At 43.8% G+C, this 19,888-nt stretch overlaps 1 protein-coding gene across 2 annotated transcripts in view; it reads left to right on the forward strand.

Moving 5' to 3' along the window:
- Window positions 1–1,871: 1,871 nt before the first annotated feature.
- The window catches only part of LOC123725582 (protein shisa-5), a 31,998-nt gene continuing 13,981 nt past the window's right edge, over window positions 1,872–19,888 (forward strand). For both annotated transcript variants that reach the window (XM_045691987.2, XM_045691988.2), the window contains exons 1-2: window positions 1,872–2,197; window positions 16,135–16,297. In XM_045691987.2, coding sequence (XP_045547943.1) covers window positions 2,134–2,197; window positions 16,135–16,297 — 227 coding nt within the window. In that variant the 5' untranslated portion in view covers window positions 1,872–2,133. The remainder of the gene's footprint in view (window positions 2,198–16,134; window positions 16,298–19,888) is intronic.

The raw sequence follows: 19,888 nt of genomic DNA on the forward strand, positions 1-19,888 counted from the left end.
GTCTCCTCATCACTCAGCCACATAATGCCAGGGAGTATCTGGTGGTCTGTCTCCTCATCACTCAGCCACATAATGCCAGGGTACATCTGGTGGTCTGTCTCCTCATCGCTCAGCCACATAATACCAGGGTATATCTGGTGGTCTGTCTCCTCATCGCTCAGCCACATAATACCAGAGTATATCTGGTGGTCTGTCTCCACATCACTCAGCCACATAATACCAGGGTATATCTGGTGGTCTGTCTCCTCATCACTCAGCCACATAATGCCAGGGTACATCTGGTGGTCTGTCTCCTCATCGCTCAGCCACATAATACCAGGGTATATCTGGTGGTCTGTCTCCTCATCACTCAGCCACATAATACCAGGGTATATCTGGTGGTCTGTCTCCACATCACTCAGCCACATAATACCAGGGTATATCTGGTGTGATTAATTGTGCTTTCCGGAATAAGAGCAAGTGTATATTGTGGTAGAAAAGGGAGTAGAGAATCAAATGAGTTTCATTCTCTATTTATTCGAGGTCACAATAGTAACATAGTCTTTCCTCTTCCATTTCACCACAATATCGACCTGTTTCAATATGCAGAGGCAAAATCCCTGTTCTGACCTGTTTCAATACGCAGAGGCAATATCCCTGATCTGACCTGTTTCAATACACAGAGGCAATATCCCTGATCTGACCTGTTTCAATACGCAGAGGCAATATCCCTGATCTGACCTGTTTCAATACGCAGAGACAATATCCCTGATCTTACCTGTTTCAATAGGCAGAGGCAATATCCCTGATCTGACCTGTTTCAATACACAGAAACAATATCCCTGATCTGACCTGTTTCAATACACAGAGACAATATCCCTGATCTGACCTGTTTCAATACGCAGAGGCAATATCCCTGATCTGACCTGTTTCAATAGGCAGAGGCAATATCCCTGATCTGACCTGTTTCAATAGGCAGAGACAATATCCCTGATCTGACCTGTTTCAATACGCAGAGGCAATATCCCTGATCTGACCTGTTTCAATACACAGAAACAATATCCCTGATCTGACCTGTTTCAATACACAGAGACAATATCCCTGATCTGACCTGTTTCAATACACAGAGACAATATCCCTGATCTGACCTGTTTCAATACGCAGAGGCAATATCCCTGATCTGACCTGTGCACATAGCGATCTCTTCCTTTTAGTTTCGGTTATACATAATATATATCACACATACGAATTCACCCTTAATCAAACAAAAGGTTCTCAATTTGGGTTTATGATTAATCTCGTCCATCCATTTTTTCCCCCCCACATTGCATCAACAGTTGTTTTAAATCATATCTACGTCTCCCTTCATTTTGTCTTTCGAACAGATGTTCACAGTCAGACTGTTGAAAAAAGGTCAGACTCCCCTTATGTATAGATCCCATTGAAAAACTTTAACTAGCTATTCTGGCAGTTGGCATATCCAACAGTCTGAGTGTGAAGACGGTGGATTTTAATAGTATTTATCACACATGTGATTAATTGTACTGCACAAACAAAACAACGAGTCCAAGAAAGTGGACATTATAGTATCTGTGGCTGAAAAAGGTTTTTTTGGGGGGGGGGTTTCCAGGAATTCACTATCAAAACATTGCAAAGAATACTGTTACTCTTCATTCTCAGGCCCCAAAGCCTGTAGAGATCTGAATAATGAGTACATTGAGTTTTGTTTTGGTTTATTTGTATTGTGTTTTAAATGTTTTGGGCTGATAGTAAGTGGGGTCATGGACATCTAGAATTTGTTTGTGGACCACCATAATAATCAAAGAGTCTGTACACTAGGTGGAGACAAAACACCATTAGGTGTAGTGTGCTATAAAAGTTTATTAAGGAAGAAGAAGGATAAGGGAGGGGAGCTAGACAGCCTGCGGTACCGCTTTTGTGGACAACAACTCCCATTGTTGGGCGGAGAGACAAATATCTTGTCGGTATTTCCAAAAACCGCCATCTGTACATCGTTTCGGATTAGTAGTATGCGTTGAATACTTGCATCAATCTCCCATCATTAGTTGTTTTAGTATTTTTGGTAGGGACATAGAAAGTAGCTATTGTACCCGGTGGTGGGGGGCCGTGTTACCGTCTGAATTTAACGGAGCCATGGCGAAAAGTCTGTCTCTTCTTACTGGCATTTTGTGTGGGACTCTGATCCCCTTCGTGACAGGTGAGTTTGGTCATCCTATAACGAACAAACATTTTTTATTTTTTCTCCCTCTGTTCCAACTTTTTATATCAGTCTGGTTATTTGTTAAGTTTTGTTTTATTATTTCCAGAGCTAGCCTAGCTAACTAAGTGAAATGACATCATCTGCTGTTTGCATTGCTCAATGTCTTGAGGTGGGGCGAGTCTGACTGTCTGCCTGTCTGTCTGTGCTGTCTGTCTGTGCTGTCTGTCTGCCTCCCTGTCGATCTGTCTGTCTGCCTGCCTGTCTGTCTGTCTGTCTGTGCTGTCTGCCTGCCTGTCTGTCTGTCTGTCTGTCTGTCTGTCTGTCTGTCTGTCTGTCTGCCTGCCTGTCGATCTGTCTGTCTGTCTGCCTGCCTGCCTGCCTGCCTGTCTGTCTATCTGTCTGTCTAACATGCTCATGTCTGTTGTTAGCTACATGTTTCTATGACTAGTTATAGCATGACTTTGCCTTTTGAACTAAAGCGTGTTTCAGACGTCCAGTGGTATGTCGCCCAGCGCAGAAGTTGTGCTAAAGCTGAGCTCTGCATTGGGCCGTGCAGTGTTTACGGTGATATGCAGTGTTTACGGTGATATGCAGTGTTTACGGTGATATGCAGTGTTTACGGTGATATGCAGTGTTTACGGTGATATGCAGTGTTTACGGTGATATGCAGTGTTTACGGTGATATGCAGTGTTTACGGTGATATGCAGTGTTTACGGTGATATGCAGTGTTTACGGTGATATGCAGTGTTTACGGTGATATGGCCTCTGCACAAGTCAGGACATTTATACTTCCTGTGCGTCTTATCCTGGACATGGCAGAGTTGTTGCCAAGGAAGTGAGTTTGTGTGTGTTTTTTTATACAGGAGCTCCATCTTTCACCTACCCCAGTCATGTGAAGGCTCAGTCCTCCGCATTGTTAAACATGTTGAGAGGCGCAAAGCGATGCGGTATCGTCCATAGAGTCTGCGTGCATACGGAGGCTCCGCATTTTGCGTCACACCATCCAGCTGGCAACTCCGACCACATTTTCAGATTTAACAACAACAACAAAAATATTTCACCTTTATGTAACCAGGTAGGCTAGTAGAGAACAAGTTCTCATTTACAACTGCGACCTGGCCAAGATAAAGCAAAGCAGTGCGACAAAAACAACAACACAGAGTTACACATGGAATAAACAAAACATACATTCAATAATACAGTAGAAAAATATATATACAGAGTGTGCAAATGAGGTAAGGCAATAAATAGGCCATAGTTGTGAAGTAATTACAATTTAGCAATTTACACTAGAGTGATATATGTGCAGATGAGGATGTGCAAGTAGAAATACTGGTGTGCAGAAAAACAAATATTGTGATGAGGTAGGTAGTTTGTTGGATGGGCTATTTACAGATGGGCTGTGTTCAGCTGCAGCGATCGGTAAGCTGCTCTGACAGCTGATGCTTAAAGTTAGTGAGGGAGATAAGTCTCCAACTTCAGTGATTAAAAAATATATATATATATCACTGAAGTTGGAGACTTATCTCCCTCACTAACTTTAAAATATATATATATATATTTGCAGTTCGTTCCAGTCATTGGCAGCAGAGAACTGGAAGGAAAGGCGGCCAAAGTAGGTGTTGGCTTTGGGGATGACCAGTGAGATATACCAGCTGGAGCGTGTGCTACGAGTGGGTGTTGCTATGGTGACCAGTGAGCTGAGATAAGGTGGGGCTTTACCTAGCATAGACTTATAGATGACCTGGAGCCAGTGGGTTTGACGATGAATATGTAGCGAGGGCCAGGCGACGAGAGCATACAGGTCGCAGTGGTGGGTAGTATATGGGGCTTTGGTGACAAAACGAATGACACTGTGATAGACTGTATCCAATTTGCTGAGTAGACTGTTGGAGGCTATTTTATAAATGACATCGCCAAAGTCAAGGATCGGTAGGATAGTCAGTTTTACGAGGGTATGTTTGGCAGCACGAGTGAAGGAGGCTTTGTTGCGAAATAGGAAGCCGATTCTAGATTTTGATTTTGGATTGGAGATGTTTAATATGAGTCTGGAAGGAGAGTTTACAGTCTAGCCAGACACCTAGGTATTTGTAGTTGTCCATATTCTAGATCAGAACCGTCCAGAGTAGTGATGCTGGTCGGGCGGGCGGGTGCGGCAGCGATCGGTTGAAGAGCATGCATTTGGTTTTACTAGCGTTTAAGAGCAGTTGGAGGCCACGGAAGCAGTGTTGTATGGCATTGAAGCTCGTTTGGAGGTTAGTTAACACAGTGTCCAAAGAAGGGCCCGAAGTATACAGAATGGTGTCGTCTGCGTAGAGGTGGATCAGAGACTCACCCGCAGCAAGAGTGACATCATTGATATATACAGAGAAAAGTGTCGGCCTGAGAATTGAACCCTGTGGCACCCCCATAGAGACTGCCAGAGGTCCGGACAACAGGACCTCCGATTTGACACAATGAACTCTGTCTGCGAAGTAGTTGGTGAACCAGGCGAGGCAGTCATTTGACAAACCAAGGCTGTGGAGTCTGCCAATAAGAATATAGTGATTAACAGAGTCAAAAGCCTTGGCCAGGTCGATGAAGATGGCTGCACGGTACTGTCTTTTATCGATGGCGGTTATGATATATTTTAGTACCTTGAGCGTGGCTGAGGTGCACCTGTGACCAGCTCTGAAACCGGACTGCACAGTGGAGAAGGTACGGTGGGATTCGAAATGGTCAGTGATCTGTTTATTACCTTGGCTTTCGAAGACTTTAGAGAGGCAGGATGGATATAGGTCTATAACAGTTCCGCGGTAGCTTTCCAATCTTTAGGGATCTCGGACGACACGAGAGAGAGGTTGAACAGACTGGTAATAGGGGTTGCAACAATGGCGGCGGATCGTTTTAGAAAGAGAGGGTCCAGATTGTCTAGCCCAGCTGATTTGTACGGGTCCAGGTTTTGCAGCTCTTTCAGAACATCTGCAATCTGGATTTGGGTGAAGGAGAAGCTGGGGAGGCTCAGGCAAGTAGCTGGGGGGGGGGGGGGAGCTGTTGGCCAGGGCTGGGGTAGCCAGGAGGAAAGCATAGAGAAATGCTTATTGAAATGTTTGATTTTCATAGATTTATCGGTGGTGACCGTGTTACCTAGCCTCAGTGCAGTGGGCAGCTGGGAGGAGGTGCTCTTGTTCTCCAATGGACTTTACAGTGTCCCAGAAACTTTTGGAGTTAGAGCTACAGGATGCAAATTTCTGATTGGAAAAAGCTAGCCTTTGCTTTCCTGATTGACTGCGTATATTGGTTCCTGAATTCCCTGAACAGTTGCATATCGCGGGGACTATTCGATGCTATTGCAGTCTGCCACAGGATGTTTTTGTGCTGGTCAAGGGCAGTCAGGTCTGGAGTGAACCAAGGGCTATATCTGTTCTTAGTTCTAATTTTTTTGAAAGGGGCATGCTTATTTAAGATGGTGAGGAAATTACTTTTAAAGAATGATCAGGCATCCTCGACTGATGGGATGAGGTCAATATCCTTCCAGGATACCCAGGCCAGGTCGATTAGAAAGGCCAGCTCGCAGAAGTATTTTTAGGGAGCGTTTGACAGTGATGAGGGGTGGTCGTTTGACCGCGCACTCAGCGGATGCAGGCAATAAGGCAGTGATCGCTGAGATCCTGATTGAAAACAGCAGAGGTGTATTTGGAGGGCAAGTTTTTCAGGATAATACAGGGGGAAAAAATATTTTTCATTAAAATGCAAATCAATTTATAACATTTTTTGACATGCGTTTTTCTGGATATTTTTTTTGTTATTCTGTCTCTCACTGTTCAAATAAACCTACCATTACAATTATAGACTGATCATTTCTTTGTCAGTGGGCAAATGTACAAAATCAGCAGGGGATCAAATACTTTTTTCCCTCACTGTATCTTTGAGGGTGCCATGTTTACGGATGTAGGGTTGTACCTGGTAGGTTTCTTGATGATTTGTGTGAGATTGAAGGCATCTAGCTTAGATTGTAGGACTGCCGGGGTGTTAAGCATATCCCAGTTCAGGTTACCTAACAGAACGAACTCTGAAGATAGATGGGGGGGGTAATCAATTCACATATGGTGTCCAGGGCACAGCTGGGAGCTGAAGGGGGTCTATAACAGGCGGCAACAGTGAGAGACTTTTATTTCTGGAGAGATTAATTTTTAAATGTAGAATCTCGAATGTTTGGGCATAGAACTGGAAAGTATGACAGAACTTTGCAGGCTAACTCCTCCCCCTTTGGCAGTCCTATCTTGACGGAAAATGTTGTAGTTGGAGATGGAAATTTCAGAGGTTTTGGAGGCCTTCCTAAGCCACGATTCAGACACGGCAAGGACATCAGGGTTGGCAGAGTGTGCTAAAGCAGTGAGTAAAACAAACTTAGGGAGGAGGCTTCTGATGTTAACATGCATGAATCCAAGGCTTTTACAGTTACAGAAGTCAACAAATGAGAGTGCCTGGGGACACACAGAGCCTTGGTTAGCCTCCACATCACCCGAGGAACAGAGGAGGAGTAGGAGGAGGGTACGGCTAAAGGCAATCAAAACTGGTCGTCTAGTGTGTTGGGGACAGAATAAAAGGAGCAGATTTCTGGCCGTGGTAGAATAGATTCAGGGCATAATGTGCAGACGGGTATGGTGGGGTGCGGGTACAGCGGAGGTAAACCCAGGCAGCGAGTGATGATAAGAGAGGTTGCATCTCTGGACGTGCTGGTTATACTGGGTGAGGTCACCGCATGTGTGGGGGGTGGGACAAAGGAGGTATCTGAGGCATGTGAGTGGGACTAGGGGCTCCGCAGTAAACTAAAACAACGATAACTATCCTAAACAACAGTATACAAGGCATATTGACATTTGAGAGAGACATAAAGCGAGGCGTAAAGCAATCACAGGTGTTGATTGGGAGAGCTAGCTTAGACAACAACGGATAAGACAACAACAGGTAAAACGGTGATGAATGGGCAGAGAGGGTCGGTTAACTACACACAGGGCCTGATTGACAGAGTCGAAAGCCTTGATCAAGATCAAGCGCAAGTTGACTCTCACAAGGGGACAGCCCAGTCTATGCGATGGCCGCCGGTGACCATAGCAACGAAATAAACAAACATTATCGAAGTGCAACAAAAAAAAACAACGCGTAACGACACAAGCATGGATAAAAATGTATTAACATGCAACAGAAATTATTAATAAAAAAATGGAATAGAGTACAATTTTTTTATGTTAAACGTGACTGCTAGTGTTAGCCACCTAGCTAGCTAGCTACATAGAGTGGTCATGTTAGCTTGTCCTGCTGGAGGTATGTCTTGGTTTATCACCACACAGGCTACGTTTTCTACTGTGATTGTCAACAAAGACGCCACTGCTTGCTTCCATGGGCAGAGCACATTGGCCGAGCATCGATGACCGCTCTGCCTGGATATAATTTAGTCCCCAACCCCCCTCCCCCTAGGCTTCATTCACCCCCCCCCCCCCCTCCTGTCGAGGCTTCAATCACCCCCCCCCCCCCCCCCTAGGCTTCATTCACCCCCCCCCCCCCCTCCCGCCTAGGCTTCATTTCAATGGAAGGGAATCGGAGTGGGTGGAGGACCATTGGGTGACGTGAACGTGACGTGGGAGGCTGGGAGGCAGTGTGAAAGTTCAGCATTTCCCAACTTGTCACCAGCTGCGAATGCTGGGCGATGACCAATCGTATCGAGTGGTTCCGATGACTAATTTGACCGTCTGCGATACAACGCTGGAGACTTTCTTAAGCAAAGATGGCCGACAAAAATACTAGGATGGAAGCCAATGTAAGTAATTATGACGTCATAACAAATCATGCAAAAAATATACAGTTAAAAGGAATATGTTAGTTAACTTCTATGTGCTAGCGTCACAGCCAGTGCGGCAAATTCAAAAACAACAACAATGTCATAATTCAACTTTCTCAAACATACAACTATTTTACACCATTTTAAAGATGCACTTCTCCTTGATGTAACCACATTGTCCGATTTCAAAAAGGCTTTACAGCGAAAGCAAAACATTAGATTATGTTAGGAGAGTACATAGACAAAAATAATCAGCCATTTTCCAAGCAAGGACATGAGTCAATAAAACCCAAAACACAGCTAAATGAAGCACTAACCTTTGACGATCTTCATCAGATGACACTCCTAGGACATTATGTTACACAGTACATGTATGTTTTGTTAGATAAAGTTCATATTTATATCCAAAAACAGCATTTTACATTGGCGCGTGATGTTCAGAAAATGTATTCCCACCAAAACGTCCGGTGAATGTGAACATCAATTTACAAAAATACTCATCATAAACGTTGACAAAATATATAAAAATTATTTAAATAATTATAGATGCACTACTTCTTAATGCAGCCGCTGTGTCAGATTTCAAAATAGCTTTACAGAGAAAGCACATTTTTCAATATTCTGAGTACATAGCTCAGCCATCACGGCGAGCTATATAGACACCCGCCAAGTTCGGGGCAACCTAAACTCAGAATTAGTATTAGAAATATTCTCTTACCTTTGCTGATCTTTGTCAGAATGCACTCCCAGGACTGCTACTTCCACAATAAATTTTGTTTTTGTTTGAAATAATCCCTATTTATGTCCAAATACCTCAGTTTTGTTTGTGCGTACAGATCACTTATCCAAAGGCATAACGCGCGAGCACGGAACCATAGACGAAAAGTCAAAATGTTCCATTACCGTACTTAGAAGCATGTCAAACACTGTTTAAAATCAATCTTTATGGTATTTTTTACGTAAAAGGGTGATAATATTCCAACCAGACAATAACATCTTCATTCAGGAAGAAAAAGAAGGAACGGGGTGCTCGCGTGACTGCGCATAGCCAATCCCTTTGTTGCCAGGCAGTCCACTCAGAAACTGAGCTCCTATTATCTGCCCAGTGACAGGAGAATGCTCAAACCACTTTCTGAAGGCTGTTGACAGCCAATGGAAGCCTTAGGAAGTGCAACGTCCCCCACAGACACTGAAGTTTCGATAGAGAATCAAAAGAACTACAATTCTCAGACTTTCCACTTCCTGCTTGGATTTTTCTCAGGTTTTTGCCTGTCATATGAGTTCTGTTATACTCACAGACACCATTCAAACAGTTTTAGAAACTTCAGAGTGTTTTCTATCCAAATCTACTAATAATATGCATATTCTAGTTTCTGGGCCAGAGTAGTAACCTGTTTTAAATTGGGTACGTTTTTCATCCGGCCGTGAAAATACTGCCCCCTAGCCCAGACAGATTAATGTAGAGACAAACGATTATGCATAATTTACAAAAATCGCTATTTAGCAAGCTAACTGACTAACGAACATTAGCTATCTAGCTTTATGGGCGTTTTGACTTGACTTGAGTATGAAATTGTAATTCATGTCGAATGTTTTAGGGAACCAGCAAACCAGGCTGTTGTCTTGTGAAACAGTGGATGTAAAGAATCTATTCATTTACTGCAAATTAGTACAATTCTCTATAAGCTTTGCCTTGCTGATATTTGCCATGCAATGAAGTTGAAGTAACATAGCTAGCTAACTCTCTTCTTGTTTACTGGAGGATAGAAATACCTGTATGCCTATGAATGTGTAGCTAGCTATGTAGCCCATCTGTGTTTGGACCTTAAAACGGTTAGTATAAATATTAGTTCTTGACAGTGTTTTTTTTTTTTCATTTTTCCCACCAATTAATCATTCATCCCCAAGAAATTGCAGAAAATAACTGTTACACACACATTACTTTTACATGTCAATATTAGTTAGCTGGCTATGAACCTCGGCTAGGAACCTCGGCTAGGCTAGGAACCTCGGCTAGGCTAGGAACCTCGGCTAGGCTAGGAACCTCGGCTAGGCTAGGAACCTCGGCTAGGCTAGGAACCTCTATGGATTGAGTACATTATAATATAACATTGTGTCAAGGATGCAAGTCGTATATACATGTAGTTATTACCGTGCATGAGATTTCCCCCACATTGTAGCCTGTACATTTGAATTATGTTCACTGATCACGTACTCTACCTTGGCAAATAAAGGTGCGGTTCAGGAATGACAGACAGGACTTTCTCAGTCGTATCCAATATCAGGAGTATCGAATTACAGTCTTTGAATGATGCTGTGTCTGCCATGTATGTATTACAATGATACACTTCAACAGTGTTTACCTCTCCTGCTTCTGGGACATAGACTAGAACACATGATTTAACTAGTTTAAAGGCTGATTTGTAACGGTACACTAGACTTCCTATGCATCATGTAAATACTGTAAAACGGGTTCATCACACCTTCTCATTTCCTTCCATCTGCACTGATCTGAGGACACGGGAACTTCATTCAATATAGCGTTTCACATTCTCAACCAGTCGAGAATGTGAAACGCTATAATGAAATGAAGTTCATTATCCAAGTGTTGTCAATACATAATAAATCCATAAAAAAATAGAAGTTCAATCAGTAATTCAATGTGCATCTGGTGTGCATTTTATTAAAACAGTTAAGAAAGAGGAGGTGGGGAAGAGAGGCTGTGAGAGACAGAAAGGGATCGAGTTAAGAACAGAGGAGCCGGGAAGACGGCATATGATTAATGAATTATAGTAGCTACTAAACTTTTAATATTCTCTCAATTCATCACAATTGCGTAATGGTGTCTCCTAACCAGCCTTTCGCCCCCAGTTGGCCCGAGGGTTCTCTTGGAGCGAGTGGTGATGATGGCGCGTCCTCTCGCATCAAAACATACCTTCAGACGAGAGACAGACGGAGAGTGATATGGCAGGATTAATCCTTGTCTTTTTTAATTCTGCAAAACTGACCTTGGATCATTTAACCCAGGGACTAACTACAACTCTATCTGTATTTCAATGTAAAGCAACTCTTTAATACTTCCTGTTGACCCGACAGTGACCTCTCACCTCTGATCATGCTGTGCCCTCTATATAGCCAGTTCAGAAGTGGGAGGGGTTCACCGACACAGCTGATATAACCTAAACCAGTGGTTCCCAAACCTTCTTATAGTCCCGTACCCCTTAAAACATTCAACCTCCAGCTGTACCCCTTCAAACATTCACCCTCCAGCTGTACCCCTTCAAACATTCACCCTCCAGCTGTACCCCTTCAAACATTCACCCTCCAGCTGTACCCCTTCAAACATTCACCCTCCAGCTGTACCCCTTCAAACATTCAACCTCCAGCTGTACCCCTTCAAACATTCACCCTCCAGCCGTACCCCTTCAAACATTCACCCTCCAGCTGTACCCCTTCAAACATTCACCCTCCAGCTGTACCCCTTCAAACATTCACCCTCCAGCCGTACCCCTTCAAACATTCACCCTCCAGCCGTACCCCTTCAAACATTCACCCTCCAGCTGTACCCCTTCAAACATTCACCCTCCAGCTGTACCCCTTCAAACATTCACCCTCCAGCTGTACCCCTTCAAACATTCACCCTCCAGCTGTACCCCTTCAAACATTCACCCTCCAGCTGTACCCCTTCAAACATTCACCCTCCAGCTGTACCCCTTCAAACATTCACCCTCCAGCTGTACCCCTTCAAACATTCACCCTCCAGCTGTACCCCTTCAAACATTCACCCTCCAGCTGTACCCCTTCAAACATTCACCCTCCAGCTGTACCCCTTCAAACATTCACCCTCCAGCCGTACCCCCTCTAGCACCAGGATCAGCGCGCTCTCAAATGTTTTTTTGTTGTTGCCATCATTGTAAGTCTGCCACACACACACACACCACACACACACACACACACACACACACACCATACGAAACATTTATTAAACATATTAAACAGTGAGTTTTTGTCACAACCCGGCTCGTGGGAAGTGACAAAGAGCTCTTTATAGGACCAGGGCACAAATAATAATATAATAATAATCAATAATTTTGCTCTTTATTTAACCATCTGTCATATAAAACCTTATTTGTTCATTGAAAATTGTGAATAACTCACCACAGGTTAATGAGAAGGGTGTGCTTGAAAGGATGCACATAACTCTGTAATGTTGGGTTGTATTGGAGAGAGTCTCAGTCTTAAATCATTTCCCACACACAGTCTGTGCCTGTATTTAGTGTTCATGCTAGTGAGGGCCGAGAATCCACTCTCACATAGGTACGTGGTTGGAAAGGGCATCAGTGTCTTAACAGCGCGATTTGCCAAGGCAGGATACTCTGAGCGCAGCCCAATCCAGAAATCTGGCAGTGGCTTCTGATTTAAATTCAATTTTCACAGAACCGCTTGTTGCAATTTTGATGAGGCTCTCTTGTTCAGATATCGGTAAGTGGACTGGAGGCAGGGCATGAAAGGGATAACAAATCCAGTTGTTTGTGTCGTCCGTTTCGGGGGAAGGTACCTGCGTAATTGAGCACCCAACTCACTCAGATGCTTCGCTATATCACATTTGACATTGTCCGTAAGCTTGTTCATTTGCACACACAAATCATACAATAATGGAAAGACCTGTATGTTGTCCTTGTTCATGCAGACAGAAAAGAGCTCCAACTTCTTAATCATAGCCTCAGTTTTGTCCCACACATTGAATATAGTTGCAGAGAGTCCCTGTAATCCTAGATTCAGATCATTCAGGTGAGGAAAAACATCACCCAGATAGGCCAGTCGTGTGAGAAACTCGTCATTATGCAAGAGGTCAGACAATGAAAATGATCAGTAATCAGTAAAGAACTTCAATGTGTCAATACTTTGCCCCTTGATAACCAGCACACTTCTCTATGTTGTAAAAGTGTTACATGGTCTCGCTGCCCATATCATTGCATAGTGCAGAAAATACACTAATTCAGGGACCTTGCTTTAACAAAGTTAACCATTTTCTCTGTAGTGTCAAACGTCTTTCAAGCTGTCAGTCATTCCCTTGGCAGTAAGAGCCTCTCGGTGGATGCTGCAGTGGACCCAAGTGCCGCGTAACCACTCCACTATGTCTCCCTGTCATGGCTTTTGCTCCATCAGTACAGATGCCAACACATCTTGACCACCAAAGTCCATTTGATGTCATAAAGCTGTCCTGTACTTTAAAAATATCCTCTCCTGTTGTCCTGGATTCCAGTGGTTTGCAGAAGAGGATGTCTTCCTTAATAATTGACCCCCCCCCCATAAACGTAACGGACATATACCAGGAGCTGTACCAGGCCTGTTAACTCATCCATATACCAGGAGCTGTACCAGGCCTGTTAACTCATCCATATACCAGGAGCTGTACCAGGCCTGTTAACTCATCCATATACCAGGAGCTGTACCAGGCCTGTTAACTCATCCATATACCAGGAGCTGTACCAGGCCTGTTAACTCATCCATATACCAGGAGCTGTGCCAGGCCTGTTGACTCATCCATATACCAGGAGCTGTACCAGGCCTGTTGACTCATCCATATACCAGGAGCTGTACCAGGCCTGTTGACTCATCCATATACCAGGAGCTGTGCCAGGCCTGTTAACTCATCCATATACCAGGAGCTGTGCCAGGCCTGTTAACTCATCCATATACCAGGAGCTGTACCAGGCCTGTTAACTCATCCATATACCAGGAGCTGTGCCAGGCCTGTTAACTCATCCATATACCAGGAGCTGTGCCAGGCCTGTTAACTCATCCATATACCAGGAGCTGTACCAGGCCCGCCACGTCTGTTGACTCATCCAGCTGTAACACATATAATTCACTGTCTTGTATGCGAAGCAGTAATTGTTTCAAAACATCTCCTGCCACGTCTCTGATGCGTCGTGAAACAGTGTTGTTTGAAGAAGGCGTTGTCAACATAGTTAATTTTTTTGCCTTTTCCCCCAGCGTTGTCCCAGCCATATCCACGGCAGCAGGAAGAATTAAGTCCTCCACAATAGTATGGGGTTTGCCTGTCCTAGCCACTAAATCAGACCAGATAATCTTGTTTCTTATGGTCTGGAAGTCTTTTTAGGTGCCTTTTGGCAAACTCCAAGCAGGCTGTCATGTGCCATTTAGTGAGGAAGGCTTCCGTCTGACCACTCTACCATAAAGGCCTGATTGGTGGAGTGCTGCAGAGATGGTTGTCCTTCTGGAAGGTTCTCCCATCTCCACAGAGGAACTCTGGGGCTCTGTCAGTGACCAAGGCCCTTCTCCCCCGATTGCTCAGTTTGGCCGGGCGGCCGGCTCTAGGAAGAGTCTTGGTGGTTCCAAACTTCTTCCATTTAAGAAAGATGGAGGCCACTGTGTTCTTGGGGACCTTCAATGCTGCAGAAATGTTTTGGTACCCTTCCCCAGATATGTGCATCGACACAATCCTGTCTCGGAGCTCTACGAACAATTCCTTTCACCTCATGGCTTGGTTTCTGCTTTGACATGCACTGTCAACTATGGGAACTTATATAGACAGGTGTGTGCCTTTCCAAGTCATGTCCAAATCAATTGAATTTACCACAGGTGGACTCCAATCAAGTTGTAGAAACATCTAAAGGATGATCAATGGAAACAGGATGAACCTGAGCTCAATTTACAGTCTCATAGCAAAGGGTCTGAATACTTATGCAAATAAGTTATTTCATAATTTTTTTTTACATTTGCAAAAATGTCAACCTGTTTTTGATTTGTCATTATGTGGTGTGGTGTGTGTGTGTAGATGAGGAAATGTTTTTATTTATTCCATTTTAGAGTAAGGCTGTACCATAACAAGAACATTTTGAAAAAGTCGAGGGGTCTGAATACTTTCCGAATGCACTAGTGTAGCTAAGTAAATAGAAGAATGCTTATTGCAATGTGGGTGGCATAGTGTGGTTTTCTACATAGTGTAGTCTATGACACAAGGTGTTGCCAGGTAACAGCACCCTCCTCGAAGAAGTAGGAGGTGCTGCATTGTTGACCCCATCCTGGCAACATCTTGCAGAGCAGCAAACCTCTCCTCTGGCGCACGGCCTGAGAACTGCAGTTCCCCTCATGGCAACATCCTGCAGAGCAGCAAACCTCTCCTCTGGCGCACGGCCTGAGAACTGCAGTTCCCCTCATGGCAACATCCTGCAGAGCAGCAAACCTCTCCTCTGGCGCACGGCGGAGAACTGCAGTTCCCCTCATGTCCATCGTCATGAAGTTATGCAGGACACACGCCTGAATTCCCCTACGAGGCAGTCCCAAATGGCCCTGGTAACACTCGCAGCAATGCACCCAACCCGTTCACTGCCCTACACGGTAGCTGTAGGTAATCGTTTTGACGGAATCTCCAGTAGGCCCCTTACTTTTTACAATCTTTACTAACGACATGCCTCTGGCTGTTTATCGACGTATGCGGATGACTCAACACTATACACGTCAGCTACTACAGCGACTGAAATGACTGCAACACTTAATAACAAAGAGTTGCAGTTAGTTTCAGAGTGGGTGGCAAGAAATAAGTTAGTCCTAAATATTCAGATCATCAACCTCCATTTTTTTTTCAGATCATCTCCAAGCAGGTCTTCTCCAACTTTTCTAAAAGTCAACTAACTTGTAGATTCATCATCTGCCTGGGTTCCAGTCTGTTTTGTGCCATTTTTGCTACTCTTTGACATGGCAAGGAGTGGAATGATAACGCAAATATATCTGGCATCAGGCTACATTCACCCACACCAATAACTCTGTTATTCTATACGTGTCGATATTGTTGTTGCTGTTGTCTTTGCTGTGTGTCTTTCGAACACAACTCCCAACCTAATGTATTTTCTACCCAGCTGTGTCCAACTCCAACCTAATAATGTGCTATCATTCCAGTCCCACTGTAGCTCAGTTGGTAGAGCATGGCGCTTGCAACGCCAGGGTTGTGGGTTCGATTCCCACGGGGGGGGGGGGGGGGGGTTTATGTAAAAAATGTATGCACTGTACTGTAAGTCGCTCTGGATAAGAGCGTCTGCTAAAATGACTAAAAATGTAATAATGTATTTCTCTTTTTCGACCCAGCTGGAGACGACTGTGAAGCCTACCTAAACACCTTCGGACATTACCAAGCCAAACTGGACTGCGGTACATTCCAGTGGTGCTGTGGGACATGTGACAATAGATACTGCTGCAACAGCCTGTCCCTCAGGCTGAGTGAGTCTGAACAGGACAACTGCATATTCAGGTAGGGGAGGACCAACAAAAACGATGTCCCAAATCAAATGGCACCCTATGCACCATAGGGCTCTGGTTAAAAGTAGTGCACTATGTAGGAATTTGGGTGCCATTTTGGGACTGACTCAAGATAAAACCACTGACCAGGTAGTTCAGTGTACTGGGATTACTAACCCTGTCTGAGACCTGAAGTACATTGACAGTCTCTGTATTGCACTAAAACTGAAACCCCCCCCCCCCTGAGCCACCAACGCACTAGTCTGGTTGTGTTTTGACATTCTGTTTATGGTGTCAACCTCGACAACACCCCCTCCTTTCCTCTTTCCAACCAAGCTCAGTTCAGATCAGGTGCAACAAATGAAACGCCCCATTGCAGTAGATGGTTGGGCTCTGTCACAACCTCAGTATAAAAGAAACTCACATACACTAGACCACTCTCATCAACCCCACAGACGAGTTAGGACCCTAGGACTGAAAACCTCTTCTCTGCAACTGGATACTGGACTTCCTGACGGGCCGACCCAAGGTGGTGAGGGTAGGCAACGACACCTCTGCAACGCTGACCCTTAACACAGGGGGGGGGTCCCACAGGTGTGTGTGCTTAGTCCCCTGCTGTACTCCGTGTTCATCCACGACTTCATCCACATCGACGGGGCTGCAGTGATGAGGGTCTAGAGCTTCAAGTGCCTCGGTGTCCAAATCGCTAAGTAATTAAAATGGTTCCAATACACGCGCTGTCGTGAGGAGGTTGAAAAAGTTTGGGCCCTGAAATCCTCAGAAGTTCAGTACAGCTGCACCATTGAGAGGATCTTGACTGGCTGCATCCCTGCTTGGTATGGCAACGGCACCGTCCTCGATCGCATGGCGCTACAGAGGGTGGACTCTATGGCTTGTGTGGCTGGAGTCTTAACTGTTTTTCCCGGCCCTTAATTTCACGCTGCCTGATAGAGATCCTGGATGACAGGGAGCTCGGCCCCAGTGGTGTACTGGGCTGTAGACTGTTCTCTGTGCTTCCACACGGCAAGCGGTACCAGAGCATCAAGTCTGACACCAACAGGCTCCTGAACAGCTTCTATCCCCAATCCCTATCCCCTAAATAGATAACAAAATGGCTTCTATCCCCAATCCCTATCCCCTAAATAGATAACAAAATGGCTTCTATCCCCATCCCTATCCCCTAAATAGATAACAAAATGGCTTCTATCCCTAATCCCTATCCCCTAAATAGATAACAAAATGGCTTCTATCCCCATCCCTATCCCCTAAATAGATAACAAAATGGCTTCTATCCCCAGTCCTAAATAGATAACAAAATGGCTGAGTTGACTGTTGTATTTTTAATTTTTGCACTGTCTCTTTCCACACTCACAGAACACTACACACTGTCTGTCTCCCTGTCTCTCTGTCTCTCTGTCTCTGTCTCTCTTATGTTTATATATATATATATATATACTCTGCTGCTACTCATATGTCCTGCCTGTGTTATTTACATTTCTTGTGTGTTTTTGTTCTACATTTTATGTTATCTTTAGTACTACATTGATATTGATTTACTGTGTTGGGTTTAGAGGTTTCAATAAAGGCATTTCACTGTGACATTAAAACTTCAAAACCAAAGTTGCAGAAATCTGCTCTAAAAGCAGTGTCCACACCTATCGGATGTAGTGATCCTAATTTAACAGACATATATCTAGGAGAAACAAAGTTCCAAAGACTGCACCTAAAATAGTGTATGAGCGATCATACGAGAGGTTTTGCAAATGATTCCTACGTTGAAGACGTGAAAACTATTTGTTGGTCTGATGTGCGTAATGTGGAACATTCTAACGCTGCACTTGAAGATGCTTCTCCCGGTTAGTGACAGGGAGGATCCCATCAAGAAACTGACTGTTTTAGAACGGCCAAATCCCCATGTTGTGGTCCCGTGTGGCTCAGTTGGTAGAGCATGGTGTTTGCAACGCCAGGGTTGTGGGTTCGATTCCCACGGGGGACCAGTACGGAGGTAGGAGCCCATCAAGAACTAACTGACTGTTTAGAACGGCCAAATCCCCATGTATAGAATGATGAAATTGAAAAACCGTATGGCTAAGAGGGATTAGGCAAATGGAATAGCAAATAATTCTGACAACACAGCAGACTGGCAAACATTACAGTACATTACAGAAATCACGTAACTAAACTAAACAAAAAGGAGAAACTATGGAATCATAGAGCAAAAAGAAAGAATTAAAGAATTGATAGCTTTTCATTTAAAGGACTTTTTTTTTTTACTAACTCTGCTCCATCCTTCACTGAGGCAGATGGCTCATTCATAACAAAACCCTTTGAAATTTGCCAACCACCTTTTTAACTTTTTGTTGTTGACAAGATTAGCAAACTTAGGCATGCCATGCAAACAACAAATGCTGAGCCTTCATAGTCATGCATGTTCCTAGGCCGTCATTTTAAATATGAATTTGTTCTTAACTGAGTTGCCTAGTTAAATAAAGGTAAAATACATTTTTTTTAAATGCATAACGGACTAAATTATGATAGAAGAGCACTGTAGATATGAATTCCGCAAAGTTAGTGTGGAAAAGGTGAACAAATGATTGTTATCTATAAATAAGGACAAACCACCTGGTACCGACAACCTGGAAGGTAAATTACTGAGGTTGGCAGCAGAATACATTGTGACTCCTATTTGCCACATCTTTAATCTAAGCCTAGAAGATAGAGTGCCCTCAGGCCTGGAGGGAGGTCATTCCGCTGCCCAAAAGTAGCAAAGCACATTTTTAATGGTTCAAACTGCAGACCAATCAGCATGTTACTGGTGCTTAGCAAACTTTTTGGAAAAAAATCGTATTCGACCAAGTACAATGTCATTTTACAGAAAACAAATTTAAAAACAGACTTTCAGCTCATCGGGAAGGGCAATCAACATTCTCAGCACTGACACAAATGACTGATGATTGGCTGAAAGAAAGTGATAAGATTGTGGGAGCTGTTTTGTTAGACTTCAGTGCAGCCTTGGACAGTTGCCTATCCAATAGAACAGATGGTTTTTCTTTAATGGAAGCATCTCTAAATGCAAATTTATTTGTGTTTTGTGGTGTACCGCAGGGCAGCAGGCTTGGACAATTTTTTTTTTGTTTTTACAAATGACCTTCCACTGACCTTTTGAATAAAGCCTGTGTCCATGAACGCTGGCGACTCAACAGGATACACGTTGACTGCAACAGTACAATAAATAACTGACACCATTAATATAGATTAGTCAGATTCAGAATGGGTAACTACCAATAGGCTGGTGCTAAATATCTCAAACTAAAACCATAATTTTGGGGTCAAATCACTCGACTTGAAACTAAACCTCATCTGGATCTATTATTGAATAATGTGGCTATTGCATGTTGAGGAGAGTAAACTGCTGGGTGTCACCCTAGATAGCTAAAATTAATTACATTTTTTTTCTCTCCTCAATCTACACACAATACCCCATAATGACAAAGCAAGACCTTTTTTTTTTTTTTGAAATGTTTGCAATTTTTATAAAAAATAATCAACTGAAATATCACATTTACATCAGCATTAAGGCCCTTTACTCAGTACTTTGTTGAAG

The sequence above is a fragment of the Salmo salar genome, chromosome 12, assembly GCF_965601325.2.
Source record: "Salmo salar chromosome 12, fSalSal1, whole genome shotgun sequence".
NCBI lineage: Eukaryota > Metazoa > Chordata > Actinopteri > Salmoniformes > Salmonidae > Salmo > Salmo salar.